At 41.0% G+C, this 26,116-nt stretch overlaps 1 protein-coding gene across 40 annotated transcripts in view; it reads left to right on the top strand.

Annotated features, from left to right (window-relative positions):
- Positions 1-26,116, top strand: part of NRXN3 (neurexin 3) — a 1,038,943-nt gene that overhangs the window by 89,628 nt on the left and 923,199 nt on the right. For 23 of the 40 annotated variants that reach the window (XM_030007364.2, XM_030007348.2, XM_030007347.2 and 20 more), the window contains 2 exons: positions 5,745-5,774; positions 8,726-8,737. The exons of 6 other annotated variants lie outside the window; for them this stretch is intronic. In XM_030007364.2, the coding sequence (XP_029863224.1) occupies positions 5,745-5,774; positions 8,726-8,737 (42 nt within the window). The remainder of the gene's footprint in view (positions 1-5,744; positions 5,775-8,725; positions 8,738-26,116) is intronic. 11 more of the 40 variants (XM_030007356.2, XM_030007363.2, XM_030007357.2 and 8 more) reach the window with 1 other exon arrangement.

Genomic DNA, 26,116 nt, shown 5'->3' with positions numbered 1-26,116 from the left:
TTGCATGTTTATTTTCATGCTTTCAAATGCCACCATGTTTGTAGCCCTCCCTTTGTGAATACTTCTAGGAATAAGCCACATGCAATGTCAGAATACTGTTTCTGCCATGGGAGAAAGGAGATAGTATGGTTTGGTCACTATTTCTGCCCATAAATATTGGGGTAAATGACTTTCTCTTTGGCTTCTACCTCATGCTCTTATTCCTTTGATCACTCAGAGTAGGTGCCACTCTCCCTGACTCACTGCTCCTGATAATGATAAAACCTATCCTGGAATTACATAGCAGAGGAAGCAAAGGGGATGGAAAAGAGGAGGTAGCACAGCTGTTGTGTGTAATTGGATTGGAAGTGGGCCTCTGGCTACAATAACAGAACTGCACTCCCGGCTGGCCTCACTGCTGGGGCCTGCGAGGAGACCCTTGGCTGTTGTGCATCATGGTTGAATCAAACAAAAATGACTGCTCCCCAGCCTGTGCTACTGCTTTGCCCAGTTAGAAAAAACAGGCACCATGTATGCCAGCAGCCAAGGAATCAGGTCATTGTCTTGGCAAAGCTGACCTGTCTAGCAACTAAAAGGTCTGAACTAGGCCTCAGAATGATTTTTCCTCTTCATCCATTCTTCACATCTCTCAAGACAAGGGTTTTGCTTCTTCCTCTGAGTCCCATTCTTTGGCCCTGCTGGAATGCCCTCTTTTTGGTACATGGGGACTCTTGGGGAGTCTTCCTTGGTCTTTGGGTTTTAGAAAACCTCAAGATGCCTATTTTAAGAGGGACCACATGGGAGGCAAGGGACTTGTCAGCTCTCCTGCCTAACTAGAAAAGGGAACTGCTGATGGAGCTGGGGTAGGAGGCTCAGAGGAGACAAACAGCCTATTTTTTAAGGAATGACTGGGTTTAGGAAATTAGGAAAGGAGGTGTAAACAACAGACTCCATCACTTATCAGAGTGCTCTTCTCTATAGTAGATGTAATTTTATTTTTGGAAGAATCCCTGGTTTTCATGATTTCTTTCTTCAGCTCTGCCATAAAGGATTTGCATGTATATCCTGGACCAGAGGGCACGATGCCCTGCCTCAGACATACACTGCAGCTGGCCCTGTTATTGTTTGAAAGGGTCATGGAGTCTGATACCCAGGGAAGGATCCTCTGTGGGCAAGCCTGCCCCTGGGGAGAGTTGGGCTGCTGCTGCAGCCTGGCAGTCTCTCTTCCTATTCATTAAGAGCTTTTGGGCTAATCATCTGGCGGCGTCATTAAAAGGGATATACTGAGGCTGCCCGCCTTAACAGAGCAATTCAGCAGTGCACGCACACCCCCACACACGTGCACACCCCCCGAGCATGTGCCCAGTAACATGGGACAAGCTATAATTAACTAGATGAAGGAGTCCATCTTCCTTTGTTGCTGCAATCAGTTGTCACTGAGCTGTGTTTTGTGCTCTCCCCACCTTCTTAGTTTTTGTGGCTTTATTTTTCCATTTTAAGTGCTAAGTACCCAAATGTGGTGCTGGGGGTGGGGACAGTGGGGGCGAGGTTCAAACTGCTTCCAAGGTTTCCTTCATTTTCTACTCCACCCTGAAAATTGCCCCTAGTAAATCCTTAAAGATGAGGACTGCTGTTTGACTACATTGCTCTTTCATATCATTGTACTCTGAAGCTACTTTTAAAGCTGTCCTTCTGGCTTCATAAGAATCCAGTGTTGGCCCTTGATACTTTGTACAATTAGAGCCACTTAATTTTACTATTTTGATATAGAAAGCAGATGGTTCACAATTTTAAAAAAAAATGTAGTTCTTTGAAATGTTACTTTGAGATCAAGGAAGATTAATATTAACCTTTAAGAAAATAATACTGATTTGGTAGTAGGTTAAAGAAATACCAAAAAAACCTCCCAGACCTAAATAGGAAGAGTCAGTTGTGGCAGACATAAATCATGGCCAGAGAGCAGAGTTTATAAGTCTGTCTGCCCTCAGCAATGGACATATTATTTTAATAACAAACCAATGGTCTGAAGAAGCAGGCCACTTTCTCTTCACATTACTGATGAAACTCTGAAGAAGCTGGGGGTCCAAAGGCTGAGCACAAGCAGATACTTATAATTATCTAAGAAACCTGTTGAGAGTCTTCTTCCAAAGCCACGTGCTTGTCCTTACTGTCACTCATGTTTGAAGTTCAGGAATAGCAAGTCACCAGATTCCTGACTTTGACATAAAATTTCTTTGCAGGCAGATAAGAGGTTTTCCTAAACCTTTCCCAGAGTACTTGCTATCCACCATTTTTGTTGGGCTGCGGTTGTGCCCAGCCAGTAGGTTACTATAAGAATGACTAGGCTGGTTTAGAAAAAGCACACAACCCCTTGACCCTTTTGGCTCATGCAGGTTTGTGTCAACCTTTTCCCAGTTCTACACTGACTGGGTTTGGAGCCCTGAGGCTTTAAGCTGGGTTTCTTGTTGAACAAATCTAAGATTAAAAGAAAGCATGTTTCACCTGGATTTAGGTGGAAACTCATATTTTCTTACAGGATTCCCCTGGAATGGGTTGGCTGTTGGCACAAACAATGGTTGTGTATGTGGATAACGTGCTTTGGGGCCTGATGAGTTCATCTAGCATCCTGCTGAAAGCTTTGCTGGCCTTTATGGTTGATGCCCAAATAGCATGGTGATAGGTGTCCCCCCTGTTCTGACAAAATCTGGTCTAGTTTGCAGGTTTTAACAATTCCCACGCCTCTTGCATTGGTTTGTTGGATGCCCTATTAGTTTGTTGTTGTCCAATAGCAAGTGCTACCCCATGCCACCCTGAGATGACTTTGACTTTTAGCATTTGAGAATTGTTTTAGTGTCTTGTCATGTCTTGAAACTGATGTAAAGGTGAGACAATGATGTCAGCTCAGGTTTTGCGTGTTGATTTTACTGTGACTAATTTGGGGCCTTTGTTACACATGCTGCAAATGTCACAGATTTTAGATCTCAATGGTTGAAGGTTTTGGTTGTTAATGAAATTTTGTTGGAGATAAATACACTAATTTTCACTCCAACTTTAAATTGCAAGGGAGGAAAATGTTCAGATGAGAAAAGCTGATATGTTATTTCATTATTTATATTATTCTATCTAATAATGAATCTGGAATTCTGTTGGTGTTCTCTTTGTTAAAATAAGGATTTGTATTGATGGACAACTTAAGAGATAATATTGGGTTTTTGCTATCTCCAAGTCCACCCCCCTTTTTCTTCCTGTTTTAAAAAGGAAAAAGTAGCGGGGTGGGGGAGGGACATTATTTTTCACTAATCTCCCTACTTCCATTGTTCATTTGGGACTAGAAGATCAAGAGGTACATACAATACCACAGCTGCTGTTGTATTTCAAATTTGTCAAGAAGCAGAAAGAGTCAGGACATTTCTTAGGGAGACTCTCCTTCGCAGGCATTTGAACCAAGGCCAACCCGGGGGCCAGAACGGTGGGTACATTTGGGGGGTGTTCTCACTCCTGGACTGCAGGCAAAGGGCTCTGGGCTGCACCTGGCTGATGCGCCTGATAGGGCACACAGCATTGGCCTTCCTGGAATACGGACAAAAGAGGTGTTGACATTCCTGACATTTTGAGATTTTTGTAGTTCCTTTGTGGCTGGTGGAGAGAGAAGGGGTCATCTTACGGTGTGATTCAGAGTGTTTAATGCAGGCTCTTGCTTTGAAACCTCTCTGAAGGTTTCTCTTTGTCAGTGTCCCACCTCCCCAAGTGGACAAGGCCCCTGCCATCCCCAGCAGCTGCGCCTGTTGGCGCTGTGCCTCTTAGCCATGGCTTTCCTTCCCCGTGGTGTACGAGGCCCGAGGGCTTGGGACCTCTATCTCTGCTCTGGGTCTGATGTCCCCTCCTTGTTCGGCCAGCTTCAGCTGCATGTCATGCTGCCACCTTCTTGCCCTTTCTCACCATTGCTACAGGGTCTCTGTGCTTTTTAGGTCCTAACAATTATGCTTTTGTCTTCTTGACTTTTACAGTGCCTTTTACAGTGACTTTCAACTGCCCGTTTGGACAGACCTAAGGTTTGCCTATCAAGAATGATGGGGTCAGTGGCCATAAATAGAGACACAAATTCAACCCAGTCTACTAGCAGAGCAAAACAATTCAGTGAAATTATATCTTGTAATTTAGACCAGAAATATGTCCTACAGTCTCAAATCTGCTATGTTTATTTATAGCTAAAAAACCTAAAAAAATCTAAACCTATGTTGTGTTTCTGATTATTTTTCTAAATCCACAATAATCTTCAAGAACATTAAGATATTTGCATTCCTTAGACTGTACAATTATTAATCCCCTTATCTGGCTTGGAGTTCTCTGTGGGTGAACATATTCTTGGGATGATCTGGATTTTAGATTTCTCCAGCAGACGCAGAGGAAAAATATAAAAGTGAGAGAAATAAACAAATTCAAACTCGGCATGCTGCTTTTTGAAAATTCTCATTCCAATAAATTCATTTGACCTCTCAGTCTCCGTGAAATTAAAAAAGTCACAGCCCTGTTTGATTAATAAACTCACTTAAGATAGGGTGTGTGAGTGGGGTGTGTATGCATGGATCAAAATCCCCGCCATACTAAGTGCTGTGAGAGGTGGGAGATGTGGAGGAGGAATCAAGCTAAGGGAAGAAGGTCAGGGAACCAAGTACGAAAGGGGTCACTCATGGCTTGAGTGGGTAGGACTTGGTTTTTGTTATGTTAGTTCTGTGATATCATGTGTCACAAAATTAACAAATGGGTCAATTGATGCTTAATGGATTGGACATGAATATATATATACAATAGTATTTAAACAATATTTGTATGAATACAGTTATACAGTAAACATAGTTGAAAATTTGGGCTAGAAATGGATTTTAATTGAAACAAACAAGGTTTATGCCAGAAAGAGTTATTGGACAGAGACTGGAGCCGCCCAGGTGACCACTACAGCCCTATCTATAGAGCTGACAGTGACCGTCACTGCTGAGGGGAGCTGTGCTGCTTTCTGGCTTTACCTTGAATTATGAAACCAAAGAGTAGCTTTAGCTATAGAGCCATAAAGTAACACACTACCCTTAGAAGTTTTAATCTCCAGTTCTTCCCAGAAAGGAAATGGAGTAGGATTAAAAATAGGTTACGGGTAAATTTTTTAGTCCTTGCCAGGTCTGGTGTACTGGTGTATAATTAGTAAGTGTGAGCGGTGTTGATTGACTCCTAAAAGTACATGTTGAAGCCACCACGTTCAGGAATGAGGATAGCTTTGTGTGTGTGTGCATGCATTTAGCCCAGATATTTTGTCTGAAGCAGATGTGGTGGGATCATGGCCTCCCTTTCACTGACCACTGCAGCCTTGAATTTCAAATCTTTAGCTGAGGAGAAGTTATTTCTATAGCTCACCAGAGGAGCGAATGCTCCCTGCAGAGCCCCACTGCAGACCTTGGCTTCCCTAGCCCCATTTAGCCATACTGGTGTGCAGTGCCTCCGGAATCACTCCCTAAGAGGTATGATGAACCTCAAACACAGTTCTGCAACTACCAGCAGGTTTTTTCTACCTGTGACAGATGCTTTCCTGCTCAGTGTGGAAAGCAGCGCCTGCATATGTGTGTGCCCTGTGTGCTGCACTCATACTTGGTCTAGTTCAAGTATGTGAGCTCCAATCCTGAGAGGTATTGGTCCAGTGTGCATGGATATTGCTGCTTCTTTTTCTGTTTTGTTCTTTTTTTCTTACTCCCCCTCTCTCTCTCTGTTTTTCAAAGGCCTCTCACACCTGATGATGGGTGAACAAGGTAAGTCCTTCAACTTTCTCTTTGTTTCAGTCACTGATCATGAAAGAGCTTTGTCCCTGCTGCTTTTCTGAGCTGAGCTTTGCATGACAAAAGCAACTAAGCCTACTGGGTGCCAGTCAAGCCATTTGCATTTTTGTCTCTGTGTCCCATGAGCCATGGCTATTTGTCAGCCTGGGACACAGGTGCCCAGGAGGGAGCATGAAATGATTCCATGGACAGTAAAGAGGTATGCTTCCCCCTTCCATGCAGCCCATCAACTATTTTATCTTGCTATTTCTTTCTTGTTGTGCCAGCTGTAATGACTCCCACTTCTGCCCGGTAAATGTAGACCTCAATGTTGGTCTTTATTTTTAAGAGTGCAATTATTACAAAAAATACGTTAATAGCCCTCATGGCATGATCTTAACTCATTACGAATCCTGAGGAAAATTGTATATAATGGCCTGTAAGTCCTGTGTCTGCAATTTAAAAGATTCAAATATGCACAGAGCAAAATCGTTTAGAAAAAAAACAGGGCTAACCCCAGGTTGGGCTACAAATGGGATGTAGGCCTGTATCAGAGTTACATTTTAATATCTCAGCCTGGATTGCGTTACAGATCTATTGGCTGTGACACGATGGGATCATTAGTCCCATTTTGCACTATGGGGATGTGGACCAAGAAGCTGGTGAGGTGAGGTGAGGTGAGGAGAGGGGTGATACTGTTTTCCTCTGACAGTGTTAGCATCTTGCTGACATGGGTACACAGGGAGGACTTAGCAGCGCTGGTGATGCATTCTAGTCTTGTGAATGCAGGAGTGAAAATGTTGAAGACTTAATGCAAGGTGTGTGCACTAGGTGCACTAGGAAGACCACGCCAACTGTTTGTCTGCGGGGAGTGTTATCATTTAACCCCAGCCAGCAACTAAGCACCACGCAGCTGCTAGCTCCCTTCCCCCCACCCAGTGGGATGGGGGAGAGAATCAGGAAAGATAAAGTAAAACTCGTGGGTTGAGATAAAGACACTTTAATAGGACAGGAAGGAAGAAAATAATAATGATAATAATAATAATAAAATGACAATAATAAAATGATTGGAATATACAAAACAAGCGATGCACAATGCAATTGCTGACCACTTGCCTACCAATGCTCAGTTAGTTCCTGAGCAGTGGTCCCCCCCCACAGGCCAACTTCCTCCAGTTTATATAGTAGGCATGACGTCACATGGTATGGAATACCCCTTTGGCCACTTTGGGTCAGCTGTCCTGGCTGTGTCCCTTCCCAACTTACTGTGCCCCTCCAGCCTTCTTGCTGGCTGGGCATGAGAAGCTGAAAAATCCTTGACTTAGTCTAAACACTACTTAGCAACAACTGAAAACAGCAGTGTGTTACCAACATTATTCTCATGCTAAATCCAAAACATAGCACTATACCAGCTACTAGAAAGAAAATTAACTCTATCCCAGCTAAAACCAGGACAGGGAGAAAATGTGAGTTCTGACTCTAAAGCCGGATGAGGCTTTCCTATACTAGATGTACACAATAGTGTTTTTGCCATTGAGTGAACACGTATCTGAGGTTAGACAGTCCAAAGAGTTAGTAAGATGGAATGTAGTGCCTGTGAAGGCTCAAGAGTAATTAGGTACTTGAATAAAAGAGGCATATTTTCTATGTATCTCAGTGAAATGTAGAGAGGCTTAGGACATAATCAGTTTTTATTCTGTAGTTCAAGGCAGATGTCTGCTCTGAGGTCATGAGAGCTTAGGAAACAATCAGAAGTAAAGTTGGGGTTCACTCTTCAGTTTCTGTACTGGTTAGCATCCCTATGTGGTGGGAAAAGTAGGAAGACAGGCCTTTTTATGAGGGTGTGTCAAGACCATGGTATTTGGCATGTGGAGCACCTGGCTAAGCTCTGGGAAGCATTGAGCTCCTTCTCTATCCTCACTTACTGTTCAGCTGGGCTCGTGGCTCAGAGGTCGTGCTTGTTGAAGGAGCATCCAGCAGACAGGTCCCTTCAGTATGTCCTAGTTGCTCAGGATGCAGCTGAGCATGGCAAGCCGTTGGCAAAGGAAGGATGATGGCATGTTGGGAGTGATCAGGACAGTGAACTTTCATGGCCACTTTCAATCTCAGTGACACTGAACATAACTTTGTAGCAGTCTGTGATTTAGGACTGTATTATATAAACAGATGCACTTGGCCATTTAAATTACAAGTTGCAACCCAGCTGGCTCATGAAGACTTGCATGACCTATTCAGGCCTGTATGATTGTCATCAGCCCTTTCTATAGTCCCTTGCCTGGCAAAAAAATGTGAAAACTATTGGCTTCTGGCAACTTCAGCCACCCTTATTTATCCATGATGCATCAGGGAACAGTGGCTTCTCTTTTCTTGCCAAGCAACTCACAGATATTCCCTTCTGATAAATATTTATTCTCTATAAAAATATTATGGATATAAAATATGTAAATGTATATGTGTGAGTAAATATGCAATGTCAACATTATATACAAATACATTAGCTCTGGTAGGTGAAATGTGTTTAGCAAATATATTACCATGAGATTTATTTTTTTTCTGTCCTACTCTGTTGTTTCCCTTGCTGTTTTGAATTTGACGTGGAATGAGGCATATCAATGGCATGCTATTGCATGAGGGGTTTGCATTTCTCAGTAGAAAATCAAATTAAAGCCAAAGGGCTTAACCAGGCAGTTGCTGGTTGTGCTGTCAGTTGTTTAAGCCTTGCTTTGTGCTTTAGTTGTGGTGTGTCTTTTGTTTTTCCCTTGATGTTGTGTTTTGTTGGGTTTGGCTGCTACATAAACATACTCATTTTCTTGTTTTTCTAAGTATGGCCAGTGACATAATTTTCTGGTTTTTATGCTTCCTCCTTCTCTTCTCTTTTGCCTCCTCCATGACGGACATCCCTCTTGTTCCTCCTCTTAACTGGACGCACACCTTCCTGTCTGTAGGTAGAAGTAAAGGTAGAGATTGCATTCTTTCTAAGACTTCGTTGCTTGTAAAATGTTTGTTTGTCAGTGGACAAATTGTATTTTTATGAGTGTGGTTCATATTGGAACTTAATGCCTTTACTTTTAAAAGTCTCTTAAAATTTTTTTGTTTTATATTGAATTATGGAAGAAATATTTATTAAGATGAATGCTTTGAGGCCTTCTTAACAGATGTTATTTTTTCCCTGTTCACACTAAGTACGGGCTGCACAGTGTCAGGCTGTCCATAGCTGGTGACGCTGGGTTGCAAAGGAACCATCAGTTCAGTCAAAGACAGAGCCAGAGGCCAGTGAGCTGCTGCTGCTGACTCTCTTGCACTGGAGTGATGCCAGTCCTGGGGATTTTGGCACTGGTGTTGGTGGAAGCAGGACCCTTCAATGATGGAGGTCTTTTGAGCTATCATTTCTCCCCCCAGCTCTGCTTCCCATCCTCTCTGTTAGTGAAAAGGTATTTTTCAAAGAGAAATTGAGTTGCAAAAAACTGCAGAGGAAACAGAAGTGATCAGCACTGCTAAACAGCGAGGTCCATTTCCTTTGCAGCTCAGTACAGCACAGTTCACACCTATCCTTAGCATGCAGAAGGCAGTCATCCATCCCTAATCAAAACTGTCAAAAAGGCAAAATGCTGCAAACCTGCTGTGGGTCTCCAGTTGGAATGGAGGGAGGGGTGAAGATTAATTGATAAATTATAAGCACTGCTCGAGGAAAATCCATTTCTTTGTCCTATTTTCCAATGAGAGAGAGAGATCAAAAGGTTTTATTATGCTGAGGCTTACTCCTTTTCAACAAATACACTGCTGAAGAATCTGATCTATTGATCAGCATGATTTGAACACACTGGAGGATGTTGGGTGTGTCCGTGCCAATAAGACATTTGGGGATGAAATGACTAATTGTGCTACTATGAATCTGGGAGGATACGAGAGCTCAGAAGATTTGTTCATAATAACTTTCCTTTGAGGCACAAGCAGTCTCTGCCCAGTGATCACTCCTCCTGTAATACCTGAATTCTGGGGAGCACAGTGGCATATTAAACACTTTCTCTTCATATGATTCCTCTTTCTGATGCCCTTCCTTCTTCTAACAAGGTTGTATTGTTGGATTCTCTGTGATAGAGTGCATCATGTAATCATTATTATTTGTTCTGTTTTGAGGTTGAAAGAATATTCCAATAATTAATTTCATAGCTTTTCTATTCTATCCAAAGTTGGGCAGTGGAGGATAATACATAAGCTGTACTCAGAGCTATCTTCTTAGCAAGAGGTGAACATCAGAACATAATAATCACATATATACACTGTAAAAAATGTGAGAACCTAAAGCTCTAAGCACACCATACAAAATGTTACTGTGCCTCAACACTGCTGCCAATAATTGAGTTAGCTGATGTATGGCTTAGTGTGATTTAAGGGTCAGTGTAGATCAGGGTGAGTCTTGTATGGCGTGATGTTAGCTCATGTTGCTCCCTTCTTTTCTCAGGTGTCATTTGTGCTGCAGGCCCGTCTGTGCAGGACTAAACTGAAAGTCTTTTCTGAAGCAAAACTCCCAGTTGAGCCTGTAGGAATGAGGATTATAATACATAGTGCACAATTAATTCATATGCACTGAAACTTAATTTATTGTGTCATTGAGTGAAAATACTGTTTCACTTCCCAACTATGTGTAGTTTTTAGCTCTAGTTATAGCAAGTGACTTCATCAGAGAACCATCATTCTGTATGAAAAATGGTATTACCTTCAGAGGGCTCAAGCGGTGTAATTTTGAACCCACACATGGCCTTCAGCTCACAGAGAAGGTGGTACCAGATGCCTTAGTGATTGTACCTGGAAGGTTCATATTTTTTGGCATTCTTGTAGTTTGTAGTGAAAACTGGCAGCCACTCTGTCTCATGCCACATATGTAGCCAAAGGATATGATGTATTTGATTTCATAAAACCTCTTCACAACATATAGCAGTCTGTGACCTTGCATTCATCATTTGAAACAAGTCTTTCATTAGTTGCTTCCACTGTAGTAAATAGGCTTCTTCTGCATCTATCCTTTTTAAAAAGTTCAGGAGATTTTTTTTTTTAAGTTCCTGGAAAGCTGAAGATGATGTATAGATGTTCTGGGGTGGTGGCTGGAGTAGTTGAGATACAGAAAAGCACCTGGGTACCGCTTGCATTTTAACCTGAACTGAGTATATATGCATTGTTTATGTTTTTATTAGGTATATGCAACTGGTCATGGAGATGAGGTAAATGTATGATGAGAAGGGAGGACTTTTATTTAGTTTGGCATGAATTGCTGAATACGACTTCTCTTCTGGAGTGGAATTGACAATTAAGGAACAATTATATTGAGTTTATTTCCCTAACACTCCCCCACAAGTAAATGATACCAAAGGAGATCATAAATATCCAACTCTAATTTGCTATTGAACCGGAGTTAATGTGTAGTCACGTTCTTCCATATCATTTGTTCTCTTGACAGCCTTTGTTAAGGAAATGATAATTTCCTTATTGCTACCTTTCACCATTCTCTTATATATGTAGTGAGTTTTGTTTTACCATCACTTTTGGTTTGGATCTGGCTTCTACTGAAGTTCATGCCTCCAGAGGAAATTGGCTGTATTCCTTGTGGGACTCTGCTATTTTCAGTGAATGAAGTCCTGTGTCTTCTTGAAGACAATAGCAAACTTCACATTGAATTTAGTGGGCCAAGATTCACCCAAAGAGCTGAAAAGTCCCAAACGTCCCCTCTGACACACAGAATGACAGTGAGGTGTGGCTGGTTTCTGGGTGTGCACAGGACACCTCTGTAGCACCTGTGCAGTCTGTAGACTGCTGCTTCTCCTCTAAGGCACTGGGCTCCTTCCCTCCATCAGTAGCTGTGCTCAGGATGAAAAACTGCACAGCTGCACATGCATTTTCAACATGAAGCAGATTTTTTCTCCATTCTCAGAGAGAAATGAAAGACTGTTCACATATTTCATGGGTGGGACATTTTTAATGTGTGTCGTGTAGACCAAAGTCTACTGGCAAATTCCCCGTGTAGTTCTCAGCATTGCAAGATCAGATTATCTCCCTTGGTCCTAGCTGCTCTTAACCCAAGTAGGTCTTTTAAGTCTTGTAATGTTCAGCATTGCTCTCAGTGAGCAGTGTGAGGTGGTTATTTCTTTGAATTGTTCAATAATATTGACCAGGAGGTAATGGCACAGAAAAAACGAAATAGCATTTGTGGACTCAGATAGAAAGAAATGACTGGACCTTACTGATCTGGAAAATAATTTCGAGTTGGTCTTCCCCAGTAATACCATTAGGATTTCAGAGTGATGTGAATAAGTCCATCCGAGTGGCCAAGAGTTTATGCAAATGTTGAAGTGAAACATCAGTAACAAATTAACTTATTTGTGCTCTAGAAATATCTAATTATACAAGGGGAAAAACAACACTACATTCATCTTGCCAGCCTTGGCAGTGGTTTTTAAGCTCTGCTTTGCCCTGTAAAAATATCTTAATATTTGGGTTTTAAATGTGGATATTGTATGTTTTGGGTTTCTGCACTGACAGTCCTTTCCTTAATACTTTTAAAATGTGTGTGGTATTGGATTCGTTTTCCTTTTGGTGGGGAAAAAATCCTGCATTATTATAAGGATGGTGACTTTCAGTTGTAACTTTCCTCTTAATGACTGTTTAAAAAATAAAGCATTGCCTTTTATGGTTAGCAAATTCCCAGTCTGTGAAACCTCTTTGATAGTATCAAGGCCCCTTGAATGTAGATGTCTTCTGGAATCATTTTTTGTAAGCGAATTTTTGCTGCTGGTTTCATATTTTATTTTGAGAAGAAACAAATATTTTAATGTAATTCTTATAAGCCTAATTACAGATGATTGATAGTTGATGAATTTAAAATGTAAGATATTGGGGGACATTTCTGCAAGGCGTTTTTCCTATTTCTTTATATTCCAGAGGTGACAACATTTTCCAAACTTTGGTGAATGAAGTCACTTAAATGTTGAGTATCAGTTAATGCAAAGGAATAGATGCCTTATAAACATTCTTCTTTTTACACCTCTTTGTAATATATTTATGAAGGCAGACAAATGAGACATTAAATAGGACATTTCTGGTAAATTATTTTTTGTTTGTGCATATGAGCATGTGTGTTTACAAATAATGTGTATGCATAAAATATTTAATAATGTGTTAAGTATTTCGTCGTTTATAGGTAATTTATTTTTTCTTACATGCTTTCTTTCTGCCTTATTTTAAAACTGTGACTTTTTAACATGTGAGTGTTAAACAGCTGATTCTTCGTTTGCTTTCATTTTTATTACGAAGAATGATTCCTGTTAGAGTTAAAGGCATTGTGGTCGTGTTGTGTGTAAACACCAGCTAAAATATTGTCCTCTGATGCTGTATTGTAGTCTTCTGTTTTCAATGAGGCTCAGGTTTTACTCTGCCCAAAGAGAATATTTAATTGATATCATTGAAAGGCTTTTTTTTTTTTCTTCCTCTGTTTTCTTCATTTGAGGCATTCAGTGGTGTGTAGAGATGCAGAGGTAGCAAAACAGGCCATATGCTTTGTAAAAGGCAGACTAATAGCACTTTTGATGGACGTCTGATTTTTAAAGTGCTGTATCTTTCATTAAAATTTACATGTAAAGTAAGGGCAAGCACAGTGACATGAAAGCTAATGCAAGTTGCACATCTTGACATAATAACAATCACAAGAAACTGGAGATCCCAGATGGCAGCTTGGCCTTTGCCATCCTTTTAATAAGCTACTAACTGCTAATTATTGCACTCTTATGGGCAAGTTAATTTACTGTTGACTCTTAAAGAGACATTGTGCCTTTTTCTGGCATTTAGGTTTTTCAGTTTAAATTTGAGAGTGTTTTTTCCCCACAGATTGGAGTCCTTCCAACGGACAGTAACAAAGAGGCAAAGAAGCAGAGAGGGAAATGGAACATAATAAGCAATGTTTTCTTTGATAATAGCAGAATATAGGGTTGTGGGTTTTTCTAGGACATGGGTTTAGAGCTGAAAGGAACACTGGCATGTATATTAGATCCAGGATTTAGGTTTTGTATTTAAAAGAAAGCCCTTACTGCAGAGTTAGTATTATCGTTAAAAATAAACAGAATGTCTTTCCCTTAAATAATTGAAGCTTGAGATTCTGAAAATGAGATAAACTAGAAATAGAAAAATCAAAATTACAGGTGCATTTCTGTTGCCAGAGATGATTTTAAGGCAAAATTTCAACTCACAATTCTGAAAGCTAAAACGTCCACTGTATTTTTGGAAAAATGCTTCATTTCAATGTTACTTTCCTGGTTGTCATAATACAGGGAAGAGTGTTATCTGTAAAACATACAATTTTTTAAAGTGATCTTTTTCTTCTTCCAGTTGAAAGAGACATCTGGTAATAAGACCAGTCAGGGAGAAGTTTTGATCTAAGAACCTATTTAGGAATGAAGTAACAGCTGCAGTTTAAATGGACTCTAATTCTCACAGTTAATGCTGTTTTGTGAATGCATGATTCTGTGTGATAACATTTGGGAGGAGTGATGGTAGGTAATAGCTTATTTCCTGGACTTTATGGTAATGCAGCAAAGTGGTGATAATGTCATCAGGAACTGAAATAGACCCCTGTCACACACATCAGACAGCCCTGCAAAAATATGAAACCCAGTGAAAGAGGGGAGTTTCCTGTTTTAAGGCTCATTGTGGCCTTTTGTGGACTAGAGTGATAACATTATGGTATTGAACTGTTTAGAAAATACGTGCTGTGTAAGCTGGATCTTATGCATTAGGAGTAAGCGCTTAGAGACAGCAGTCTTATTTGCAGCGCTTTACCAGATAGTAAATATTTTGACTAGAGATTAGTGGATAACATGCCATACAAATGGTTGTAAAACTATTACTGTGAAGAAGGTCATGCTTTCTCAAATCATCTGATATAACTCAACCAGTATCATCTGTGTCAGTTATTAAGTCATGTCTATTGGTGTGTGATTTCCCCCACATCAGTATTCTGGGTTTTGATTCTGATTTTGGCAATGCACCATTGCTCGTTGCTGCTCTTTCTGTGACACCGACCACCTTTCATTTATTTGGCCATACTCACCTCTTTCATGGAGCTAGAGCTCCTTCTCATGCTGGCTTTCATTTCCACATTTGTTTCAAGAGCCTTGATAGTTCTGAGTGCACATATCCAAATAGAGATCATTACTGATAGGCTATGAAATAAGGGAAGATAATAAAAAATACCACCACAGAGAGCAAGGAATCAGGTGTGAATCCAGCACTCACAGGTTATAGCATATTCATTTGTTTTGGAAGCCTTTTTGTTTTGAAATTTTTGTTACAGATGAGCTATCCTGCAAGTTGCTGTGCTTAAGGTACTGTGTTCCCTTAACAGCCAGTGAAGCCCATTAAAAAGTGAAAGTCTTTTGCACTTGGGAATGTGTTGTGTACCTGCAAGGATAAAGTCACCAAATTTGTTTTAGCAGGATTTTCTGTGAGGTGTTGATCTTGTACTAGATATGCTTTATATACCAAGAGGTTTGATGTAATGGTATTAAGAGCCATATTCTTCAGTGCACTGCAAGGATTTTATTGTGGTATAACTGATACCAAAGCAGAGGAAATGCACTGATGTAAAAGAAATAGTGCAGGGAGGAATCTGGCTCTGAGACTGTTCCAACACTAACCTGAGGGATTCTGGATCATTCTCACTAAATGATGGCCTTGGTTCTTCTCTTGTTAAAGTAAAAGACTGCAAAGCATTTAATAGAAACAGTCCTTTACCAGCACTGCTTTGTGGGGAAAGGCTTTAAACAGAACTGGTACTTTGAGAATTTGTGTACACAGTTGTCACCATTAAAAAAGTCAGTAGCATTTGCCAAGCAGTACCACACCGTGGTGCCTGAGATATCGCTTTCTCTCCTACAGTAGAGCAAGAAGAATGTATGTAGTGTATGTAGGTAAGTGTTTACGATTTGATTCTGTCAATTGCATGCATTTTAATCGAGCTTTTCTCTCAAATCACGGTTTGACTGAGGAACTGCTTATGGGTCAGATTATTTCTAAAGCAAAACATGGTTCCTTTTAATTGACCAATTTTAATGGAGGACTCTAAAAAAACATTTCAGTGTTTGTTCTAAAATGACATGGCTCTGTGATTGTTAGTTGTTAGTAGTGGTAACAAAAATGTATAATTTGAATGTTAAAATAATTGTATTTTAAAAGGAGCTGTGATCTTGTTAGGTACGGTGGAATTGTATTAAGCCAGCGTTATAAAGCACACACCTTTATTCCCCCTAATTACTGGTATATTAATAATGACCAGGTTGATGATGAATGTGCTGATCACCAGCTGGGACCAGACAATTGCATTTGATTATGTAAAGAGTTAGTTGCTATAAGCCTTGAAATATTAAAACTTGGCTAGAATAAATATCACTGAAGAACCTTTGTCTTTTACATGTGTATTCAGCTGCCAGTTCTCTGAGCAATTCTTGGTTCAGTCAGTAATGTTGGGAATCAAACTGTGAACAGTTATTTTCCAGCTCTGTGCATGTTGATAAAAGGATCTTGCATAGCTGTTGGCTTGTCCTGCGAGGGGAGAGCACATTGCTGCATCGCAGCACAGGGATTACAGGCTCTTGCTTAGCTCTGCATTAAAGATGTTGCAAGCTTTTATAAAACCCAGGGCAGCACCTAGCATTGCCGTGCATTTGCATTTCCCGGCTCTGACGAAGGGCACACGTTTCAGGCACTAGTGCCTTGCAGGACTGGCCAACTCTATCATCCAAATAATACATTTATCTGACCATTTTCAGCTACACATTTATTTTGGGTAGTCTTACTCTGCAGACAGTCTCAATGAAGTCTGTAGGCATTTGGGGCAAGCTGCTCTCTACATCTGTTTTTTTTTATCCCTGAGTTTACCAAATTATTTTTTTCCCCAGAATTTGTTCCGGTCCTAAATATCCACTGATTTATCTTTCCTGAGTTGTTGAATTGCTGAAAAGACGCATAACTTTCATTATTTGTCTCCTGGAATACCGTCATAAAGAACACTTTCCCGCGTTGATCATCTGCAGTTTGAACAGACTATCATTTTTGCCACAATGTGACAGACCATTTACGCCAGACTGTGGAAAAATTCTTTTCCTAAAGTTGGAAAAATCAGAATGTAAGGCTCTGTTTAAAAATGGCTTGCTATACTTCAGGTACTCAATTCCAGGCTTAGCATTTCAATTTCTCAGTCAATTTTATATTACTAGATATGATACTAGAGACATCATTGGTAATTTTTCTTTGCTACATTCTTGTACTTTATTTGTTCTATCTATTGACTCCATCTTTAAAACAGATGTATTTTAAGAGAACTCTGTGGACACTTAATTTCCTGCCGTGCTGCACTGTATGTCCATAATGGAATGAATGTATTATGTGGTGGATGCGCTTATTGTATTGTCAGCCAAAAGTATGACGTTTTTCTGTTAGTGCCAGTTCCCTTTGATTTCCCAAATACTGATTTTTTTTTTTTTTTTTTTAAATTTGGTGGGGCGAAGAGAAGAATGGAGAGCTAATCTCTGATTTTCTTTCTTTTTGTTTCCTAAGGTACTCCTATTTAAACCAGGGTAGTTTTCTTACTAATTTTCTCCTTCAGGTACTTGCTATCAATCTGCTGGGTTAAACTTTGTGCTGTTCCGTCAGGCAAGTTTGGTAAATGTTGATCAGTGCATGAAATCAGTTCTTAAATGGTTGCAAAATTGCCTTCCTTCAGACTGTTTTGATCACAAGGGCTTTCAAGTGTCAAAGTCATTTGGAGAACTAGATAGATAAAATGCATGAGCACTAAGCTTTTTCCAGGACAGAATAAATAAATGTGTTTTCTACTGTGTGTTCTGCCTTTGATAGTGATTTGTTAAAAGGGAAAAAAAGAAAGGCAATGATATTAAATATTTACAAGAGTGATTTAGTTGTGTAATCTTGTGCTATGCATCCCTGCTTAATAGTGAAATCAGCTACCGCTGAAGTAAATGCCATTAAACTGGTAGTGCTGTGAAGGTCACTGCCTATACAATGTCAAAGCAATTTATAGAGAATAATGAATTTTGTCGGCTTTCCAATGTACCAACCTCCCTCTTTTTTGTCTCCTTTTCCAAAAATAACCAAAAAGAAATTTATTTCAGGAGTCACTTTCTCTCTGACTCTTCTCCCATCTGACTGATTTGGGAGCTTGAAACCTCTTTACAAGTTTTCGTATTGATGTGCTCAGTGGATAGACACTGATTCCCTTCTTTCTGGCCTTGAGCTCGTTACAGCTCTATTTGCTGGGATTTCCAGTTGGCCATTTCTCAGCAGTTTGTTTTAAGAGATGCTGAATTATGACCTCCGCTCTTATGAGTGGTTGCTTTTCTTCCCTGTGCTATTTCTAGCCCTATCTGTCGGTGATTCTTCTGAAAAATAATTTTTTGTGTGCTGATTGTTTGTCATCAGCACTGCGCATGTAGCGTGTTGACATCCCACCAAGCTCCTGTCCTGGTAAGCGTCTTATAAATGCTTGGAGTACATTCCTAAATAGTGTTGTGCTTAATGGAGAGGCCTCAGAAGTGAGAGGTGTGTTCTTTGCTCTGCAGCTGGCTTTCCCTGCAAATTGTTGGGGCCTTTGTGTCTCTGCGGCAGTGGAGTGGGGACAAAAGCCCTTGAGCGCCGTACAAGGAGGCTGCTGCATTGACGCTTATGGAGTGTCCTGAAAACAGTACACAATGAGTACAAAGCATTATCATTCAGCTTCACATCCGTCCAGTAAGAAGGTTAATTATTTGTTTTCCTTGTTTTACAGTTGAATAAGCAGAAGCACAGAGAGATGGAGAGAGCTGGAGGAGAACAGGCAATAAATGCCAGAGTTCTCTTGTCCATTCCTGTTTCTGTAAGCACCAGTGCGATCTATCTTATAAACCACCAAATAACTTGCTTGTTCTACCAAGGACTCTCCCAATTAGATTCCACTTGCTAAAGCAATTCTCTAAGAAGATTTAAACTGTATTTATCTATTGATAAACATGTACATGACCGTAGAAGTAGCAATCATATTTTACAAAGGGAACAACGCATATTCTCTGTGACAAAAATCTACAGAATGAAAAAACCCATAATGCAGAGGTGCCCTAAGTGTACTGTGTGAGGGGTTTGCTGTGAAAGTACATATGAGTGCACAGAGACAGTGTGGGTTTCTCCTTGAAGGCATGTATTTTAAGGACAAGTGGAAAAGAAAGAGGGTACTTTAATAGTCAATGAGTGGAAATGTTTTTTTCAGTTATGAGGAAAAAGAATGGATGTATAGCACCAGCAGTGGAAAGCGGGGACAAATGGAATGAATGGGAAGGGAAGCAGAGGGAAGGGTAGTAGAAACATATGTACTCCTATCTAGAAGGAGTGTCCCAGATAAAGTGGTGGGAGAGGAATCTGCCATGAACGCTGGTCTTCTGGACAGAATGAGGCGGGAAGATATCCCTAAAGATTTTTTTTTTTTCTGTATATTAGGCAGCTAGGTATTACTACTGATAGATTATTTTGGTTCTTTGATTTTTGTGGCATCTCATTCCACAATGCACACAGGAGAAGACTAAAGCCTTCATTGACTGACATGGCTTTTCATGGCCTTTTCCTCCAGGCCCATTAGTGGACCTTTTTTCTGTTGTGAAAGAGGCTAGTTCAGCAGGGTGTCTGGAATGGATGTGTATGTGCATGGGTAATTCAGGCCTTGGGATTGCCTTCAGTCTGTTTTATCTGGTTCTTTGTCTCTTTTTATGCAAGTCTATGATTAGTATTGAGTTCTTCCCAGAATGCTGGCAATTATCTCACAGGTGAAAGGATTAAGAAAGAGCAGTGAGAATTACACTGGGATTAAATAAGACTGCCTTTGGAGTGTGTTTGTGGATGTGGTTTTTTTTTTTTTCTCTAAGCAAAGAGAAAGAAGAGAGAAGCCAGCTCAGCCTTCAGGTCTCTCTAGGGAGGAGAGTAATACCCTTGAATATGGAAAAGTAGCATCTCAGCTTGGGAGGAGGTCATGCTGAGAAAGGAAAGGTAATATTAAGGCACAAGATTCAGATCCTTCAGTTCAGTTCTTGGTTGCTCTGATTTTGCTTCAGGCTGTTCTGATTGCCCACAGCGAACCTCAGCTTGTCCATGTGTGAAATGAAAGCAGTGATAACTTTCCTGTCTTATGTTGCATGAAACTAAATTAATTACTCTGTAAGTGTGTTAGGTTTTTGGGTAGTAAGTACAAAAGAGAGGATAGGGTATTCTTCTCATGCCCCATGCTGTGGTCACACATCCAACCACGGGATGTCAGATGTGGTTAGTGGTGGGTTATTTTTGTTCCTCTATTATCTCTCCCTCTGTGTAATAAGTGGGGCAGACACAGTGCTGGTAGAAATGGGGGGCTCAGCCCCCTTTTGGGATGAGGAATTGCCCCATGGGACTGGCAGGCCACGTATCCCAGACTCCGGAGGGGCAGTACAGCTTGCGGGCTGGGCCATGCCACACCTTATCTACAAACTGGCCTGGAGGCTAGCTTGTGCTTGTACAAGGCCTGGCAGATGTCACCGATGATGGGTGCCTGGACTTTGGACTGCAGCCCTGGGCAAAGAGATATGTTCACCTTTAGCCCTGCTCTTGACCTCTCCTGACTCTGGCACCACTTGTGTTTGCAGTGCAGCACTGCCTGACGACCCTGAGAGAAGTTGTGCTTTCGTGCTGAGAAAGCAAATAGTGCCAGGAAACAGGAGAGGGGTGATGGGAATGGGCAAAAGCTCCATCAGGTGTCCTGCTGAGTCTGTGCGTGACAGGAACAGTGGCATGCAGGGTCCATGCTAACCTCAGTATTGCTGGAGAGGCTCGGGTGTTTCTCAGTAAGATATAGCAGCCCTGCTTTCAAGTGAAATTGAGCTTTTACCCTGAGGGCAGTTTATTTTTCATAGAATCATAGAATAGTTGGGTTGGAAGGGACCTTGAGAGGTCATCTAGTCCAACACCCCTGCAGTGAGCAGGGACACCTTCAACTAGATCAGGTTGTTCAGAGCCCCGTCCAACCTGACCTTGAATGTTTCCAGGGTTGGGGCATCTATCACCTCTCTGGGCAACCTGTGCCAGTGTTTCACCACCCTCATTGTAAAAAATTTCTCCCTTATATCTAGTCTGAATCTACCCTCCTTTAGTTTAAAACCATTACGCCCTGTCCTACCACTACAGGCCCTACTAAAATGTCTGTTCCCAAGACTAATTAGTTGCAGCTCACACTAGTCAAAGGAACAGACTGGAAGGATGTTCTCTCTTCCTACACAGGGTAGCTGAAGCCAGAGACAGGTAGGTTACCTTTTAGGATGCTGGCTTCCCAACTTGGAGCTGTGCCTCACCTCTGAACCCACTGCCTGCTCTCCACTGTGCAGCTTCCAGCTCCTGGGAGTCACTACTGGCTGCTCCCCAGGCAGCAGCCATGGCAGCAGCGACTGACAGACACCTAACGTATCTTGCCCTGGTGTGACATCCTCCTCAGAGAAGTGACAAGGGCAGAAACTTTTCTTGTCCTGCTCTTGCTACTGCTCTCACTTTGTGTTTTCCCACTATATGTGCTGTCCCCATTCACTCAAGCCTTTCAGCGCTGTCCTTGGGAGAATACGAAGACAGCAGTGTCTATGGCTGTATGGTCTTTACCCTCTATGTTGCATGTACCAAGAAAGGGCCAGTTAGTGTTTGTTGTCATTGCTTTTGTGATAAGTATCAGGCACATCCTGACTTTGCCTATTTTACTGTGGTTCTAAGTTGGACTATTTTTCCCCTTCCGTCAGTTAAGAGTCAGGCATCAGTAAGAAGAGGTGTAAGTGGAAATGGGGAGATTGTGCCCTGTTAAGTCCACACAGAGAATGTGGATGGAGTTACTGCATGGGCATTCCTGCATGCTTTTTTGAGCTTTCTGATATGTCTTCTTTACGCCTTCACATAATTCAGTTAACACTAATCTTTTCCTCTTATAATGCAGATTTGTTGGCTTCAATTGGAGTGTATTTGGTGATGGGGCACCTTGGGGGCAGGAGCAGAGTTCCCAGAGCTTTGGTCGTGTAGAATATGAACTTGCAGATTATAAATAACTTTTCCATGAGAATTCCAATATCCTAATACTACTGTTCCATAATGATTGCCTAAGTCTCTGTTCCCTTCCATCCAGTGATCGTTATTTCTGTTGTATTTTTTATTCTGATTTTATTCCTAGTATGTCAGTTTGGTTTACCTTGTTTGTATGGATGGATAGCTGTGATTCAAAAATGTATTTTGTTCCAAGTATATTTTTATCAGAATAACCCTCGGTATCTTCCCATCTCAAATATCTATGCCAAACACATTTTTAAGTGTCTCCTTATGTTACCCTGCCTGAATGACTAGATTTGGAGCTGTAGTACAGCTGGTTTGTCTTGCCCACAGCTCCACCACACAAACCTTGATTTTGACTTGCTTTGACTTGCCATGCCCGATAATGCAGTACTGGGTCCCTCTGGCACCCTGATCTACGGTATTGATGCCATCCCACTGCTGGGACTCAGAGTTAGGTTAGTGCACATCACTCTGGACCTTCAGCAAGTAGAGTTTGGTGCGACAGCAGAGCTAGAAACAAGACACACTGGTAGAGCTGTGAACAGGAGGTACTGTGTAGTCACTCAGAGCACTAAGTATTTCCCACTTAAGAGAAGAAGACAGAGAAGGACAGAGATTACCTGATTTTCCACAGAGATGGGGTGAACTACTAGCGCCGGGAACAGAGCCCAGGGCCTTAGATTCCTGTTGGTGCAGAGCTATTGAGCTGAGCGCGCTCTCAGTTGAACACACTAGGTACAGCAAGTCACATCAAAGCCACATTTAGAAGCGGGCCTAAGCAATGATATTATTCTTAGACAATGTAGAATTTGCTTCTGCTGTATTTCCTTAGTGTTTCACAGGCAAATAATATTAATTAAAAAGTCCCTACTGCATTTGAGACGCTGGCTTGCCAAGAAATGGGGAGATTAACTTTCATTGTACATGTAGATTTTACTTTGTTAACAGAGTGCTTTAGAGAAAGGGGGGAAGCACTGGAAGAACAAGACTGATTCAAGAGTCTCTTATTACAAGATTATCTGTCTTTTTACTGAGCTGCGTATTTATTACATGGCAAGGCTCTAGTTACAGGCCAGTGATTGCCTATGTTCAGGTGTTTACCTGGTGGCTTCTGGGATGCTACATAAACAGCTGTAAATAGAGCCAGTTATTCAATCCACTCATAAAGAGGTTTGATTGTAGGTCTCCAGTCTTCCCAGGGTACAATGTCCAAGCCAAAGCAGGCAGCAGGTTGTTCTGCCAGCTGACAGAGCTCTCTGCTGGTGATATTACTGCTGCCACTGCTGGAAACATTTAGAAATGTTAATATGAATTTTTAACAGGGGCAAAACAAAAGGGTCTGGGGGCAGTTGGCACAGTGGGGATGGGGCAGGGAGAGTCAAAGTCTCCTTTTTTATCCATTCATGGTACCCCTTGCTGTCAAGTGTTGTTGGCACAGTGGGCTGCTCAGGGTGGGAAAGTGCCAATTCCCCTTGTTGTGCCACAAGGCTCTGGGCGTTCACATTTCCCCCTTTCTAACCCTTTCCCCTCACCTTGCTGGCATTACTTCAAAAAAAGAGCTTTAGAGTACACCTTTCCTATTATAATTTCTATTGTGTGAGACCCTGAAGTCCACAAGATATCTTTGTGCTGTATAGGATGATAATGAAATACATAAAAATTAGCCAAAGCCACAGGCAGTGGGATCATCAGTCTTTTATTCTGTGAGGCTGTCCGATCTTTCTGGATTTGTCTAGTAGTTATGGTGCATTGTGTGTATGTCTCAACTATATTATCAATAATATAAGCATCATAACATAACCTCTAGTCCTTGTATGTTCCTGTTTCTTCTGGTCCTGTATATTATGCTTAGGGAAATAAAAAGCTATGGCAGCTTTTCAACAGCTAGATCTGTGTGTAGCTAAATTCTAGTCCTTCCCCAAACACTTCCATGAATTAACTTTCAAACTGTTTCTTGAAAGCCTTATCAGCCTCTAATAAAATAATGGAAGCAGTATTAAGAATAATGAATCTGTAACTATACAGAGCAACAGAACCATGAGCAATCATCATCAGCATTTAATAAACAAAACTCATAGAAGACATTTGATTACTTTTGGACTGAGTTACAAAATTAATGGATGAAAGGAAGGCAGTGGTTGTGATATATCTAGACTTCAATGTGTTATTTGACAAAAAGCCCTATATAATCTTACTTGAAAAAAACAATTAAAATTTGGCTTTAACATGAAGAGTTTTCTAAAATAAATTAGCAATACAAAATGCAACAGCATTTTCATGAACTGGGAAGGCTAGACAAATTGGAAGTTACTGTCATTTCTGTCTAGCGCTTTTCTCAGTGATCACAAAGAGGGGAAGAAATGACATATTAATGAAATGTGTAGATTTGACTAGAATGGGAAGAATTGCAATCATCAGTGTGGATAGAAAACAGCATAAATGTCGCATAAGTGCCGTGACATCTTTCATAAAGCAGTAGGTGGATAATTCATCTCTAAAGAGATCTGATAAGCTGCACCTAGACTAAACTGTTAAGGGCCTTAAATACTGTAAGGTGGAGATATGTCAAACAATTTGTAGGAATTTTGAAAGGGCTTGATGATTAAGATCACACATGGCTTGATTATGAGGGAACAGTGAAAGACGTAGTACATATAGCTAAACTTCATGCTGAGTAAGTTGCAAGATAGGAAATGAAAACCATCTCCAAGCATATACAGAGCATAAATGCACAGAAGAAAAAAGAATTATCCTGGTGGTGTCTCACAGGAATTACCTAGAAGGGGTGCCACTCAGTCGTACAAAGGTGTTCTAGGTCCAGTATCAAGAGGGAACATCTTAACAGTGAGAACTATAGTATTAGCTTATAGAGTACTTTACCAAGTGAAAAGATGGGAGCCACTGAGTTTTGACAATTGTATTGAAAATAAAACAAATGAAGTTCCTATTCTTGGGAGCCAGTCTTTCTCTCCCACACCTAGTGGACATGATATGGCAACTTAGAGGAGGATAACTTAAGTCTCTTCCCTTCTTCAAAGCTCACATGTACCATAATTTAGATATATAGATATCCTTCATTTTCCAGAGGGTCTTTATCTGCTCCACATTGAAATCCCGTGTGTGTTGCTCTAGTTGATGTCTGTATCTCTGAGGGAGCAATAATCTGTTGCTGTATCAGCTAGCAATATAAAAATAGTCCACCGAATGCAAACAAAGTGTTTTCATACAGGAAACTGGATGGTTTGCCATAACTACATTAGTGCTAATGCACTACCAGGTCTCTTTTTTCTTTATCCATGTGTTAATTTTGTTCTTCAGTCTCACCATCTCTTCTAGCTTAATTACCCTCCCCAGACTAGAGGCTGCTGCTGCCTTTTGGCTTCATTACCAGCTTTCATTTTCATTAAGAACCTTGCGCTAATGGACTGTTATAAAACACAGTCATCACTGGCAGGTGTTGCCAAATGACTCTCAGCATGATGGCATTTCTGTGCAATGGAGCAAACAGTCTGGACGTTGGATTTGTGGAGCATCCAAGGGCTTGGGATAGAAGGCGAAGAGGAAGAAGTTTGGCGGATCAGTACAAAGAAGCTCTCAAATGTTCAAATGAACATCGATGGAAAAAGAGCACTATGAGCAGTGGGCTTGTTCTGAGACCTCCAATAGTACCAGCATCTTCTCAGGTTGCAAATATCACAGAACAACTTCCCAAACAGCTCTCTAGTAGTGGTGGAGCCTATATCACAAAATACTAATCCTTATAACCTTCCAGTTTGAAAGGCAATGAAAATGTGAATACCACCTCACTGACTAAGTGAAATCATATTTCAAAATAAACTTTGTGGCTCATGTCATCCAACTTTAGTAATGGGAATGCATATTTCTGCTGGAGAGATACTGGTCACAGTTGCCTTTGTGTGCCCTCTGAACCATTTAGTGATGTTGGAACAAATATTCATCAGGAGAGAGCAAGTATACAGGAGAGAGCAACAATACAAGCCTGTATTGTTCTTCAAGGAGCTGATTGTCCCAGTCAAAATAACTAGAGGCATGTCCCAGAAGAAATACTGTCAGATTTTGTCTCTTAAGAGGGGAATAAGAGTGTTTCAGCACTGAGGAACTGTAATAAAGAGCCATTATTCTGTGTTGATCTAAAATCCCTTACACTTTTGTTACTGTCTCCAAAAGACCATGAAAGCTCC

The sequence above is a fragment of the Aquila chrysaetos genome, chromosome 2 (genome assembly GCF_900496995.4).
Source record: "Aquila chrysaetos chrysaetos chromosome 2, bAquChr1.4, whole genome shotgun sequence".
In the NCBI taxonomy this organism is placed as follows: domain Eukaryota; kingdom Metazoa; phylum Chordata; class Aves; order Accipitriformes; family Accipitridae; genus Aquila; species Aquila chrysaetos.
Note: the sequence above shows the minus strand (reverse complement) of the source record. Positions and strands in the feature narration are given on the sequence as shown.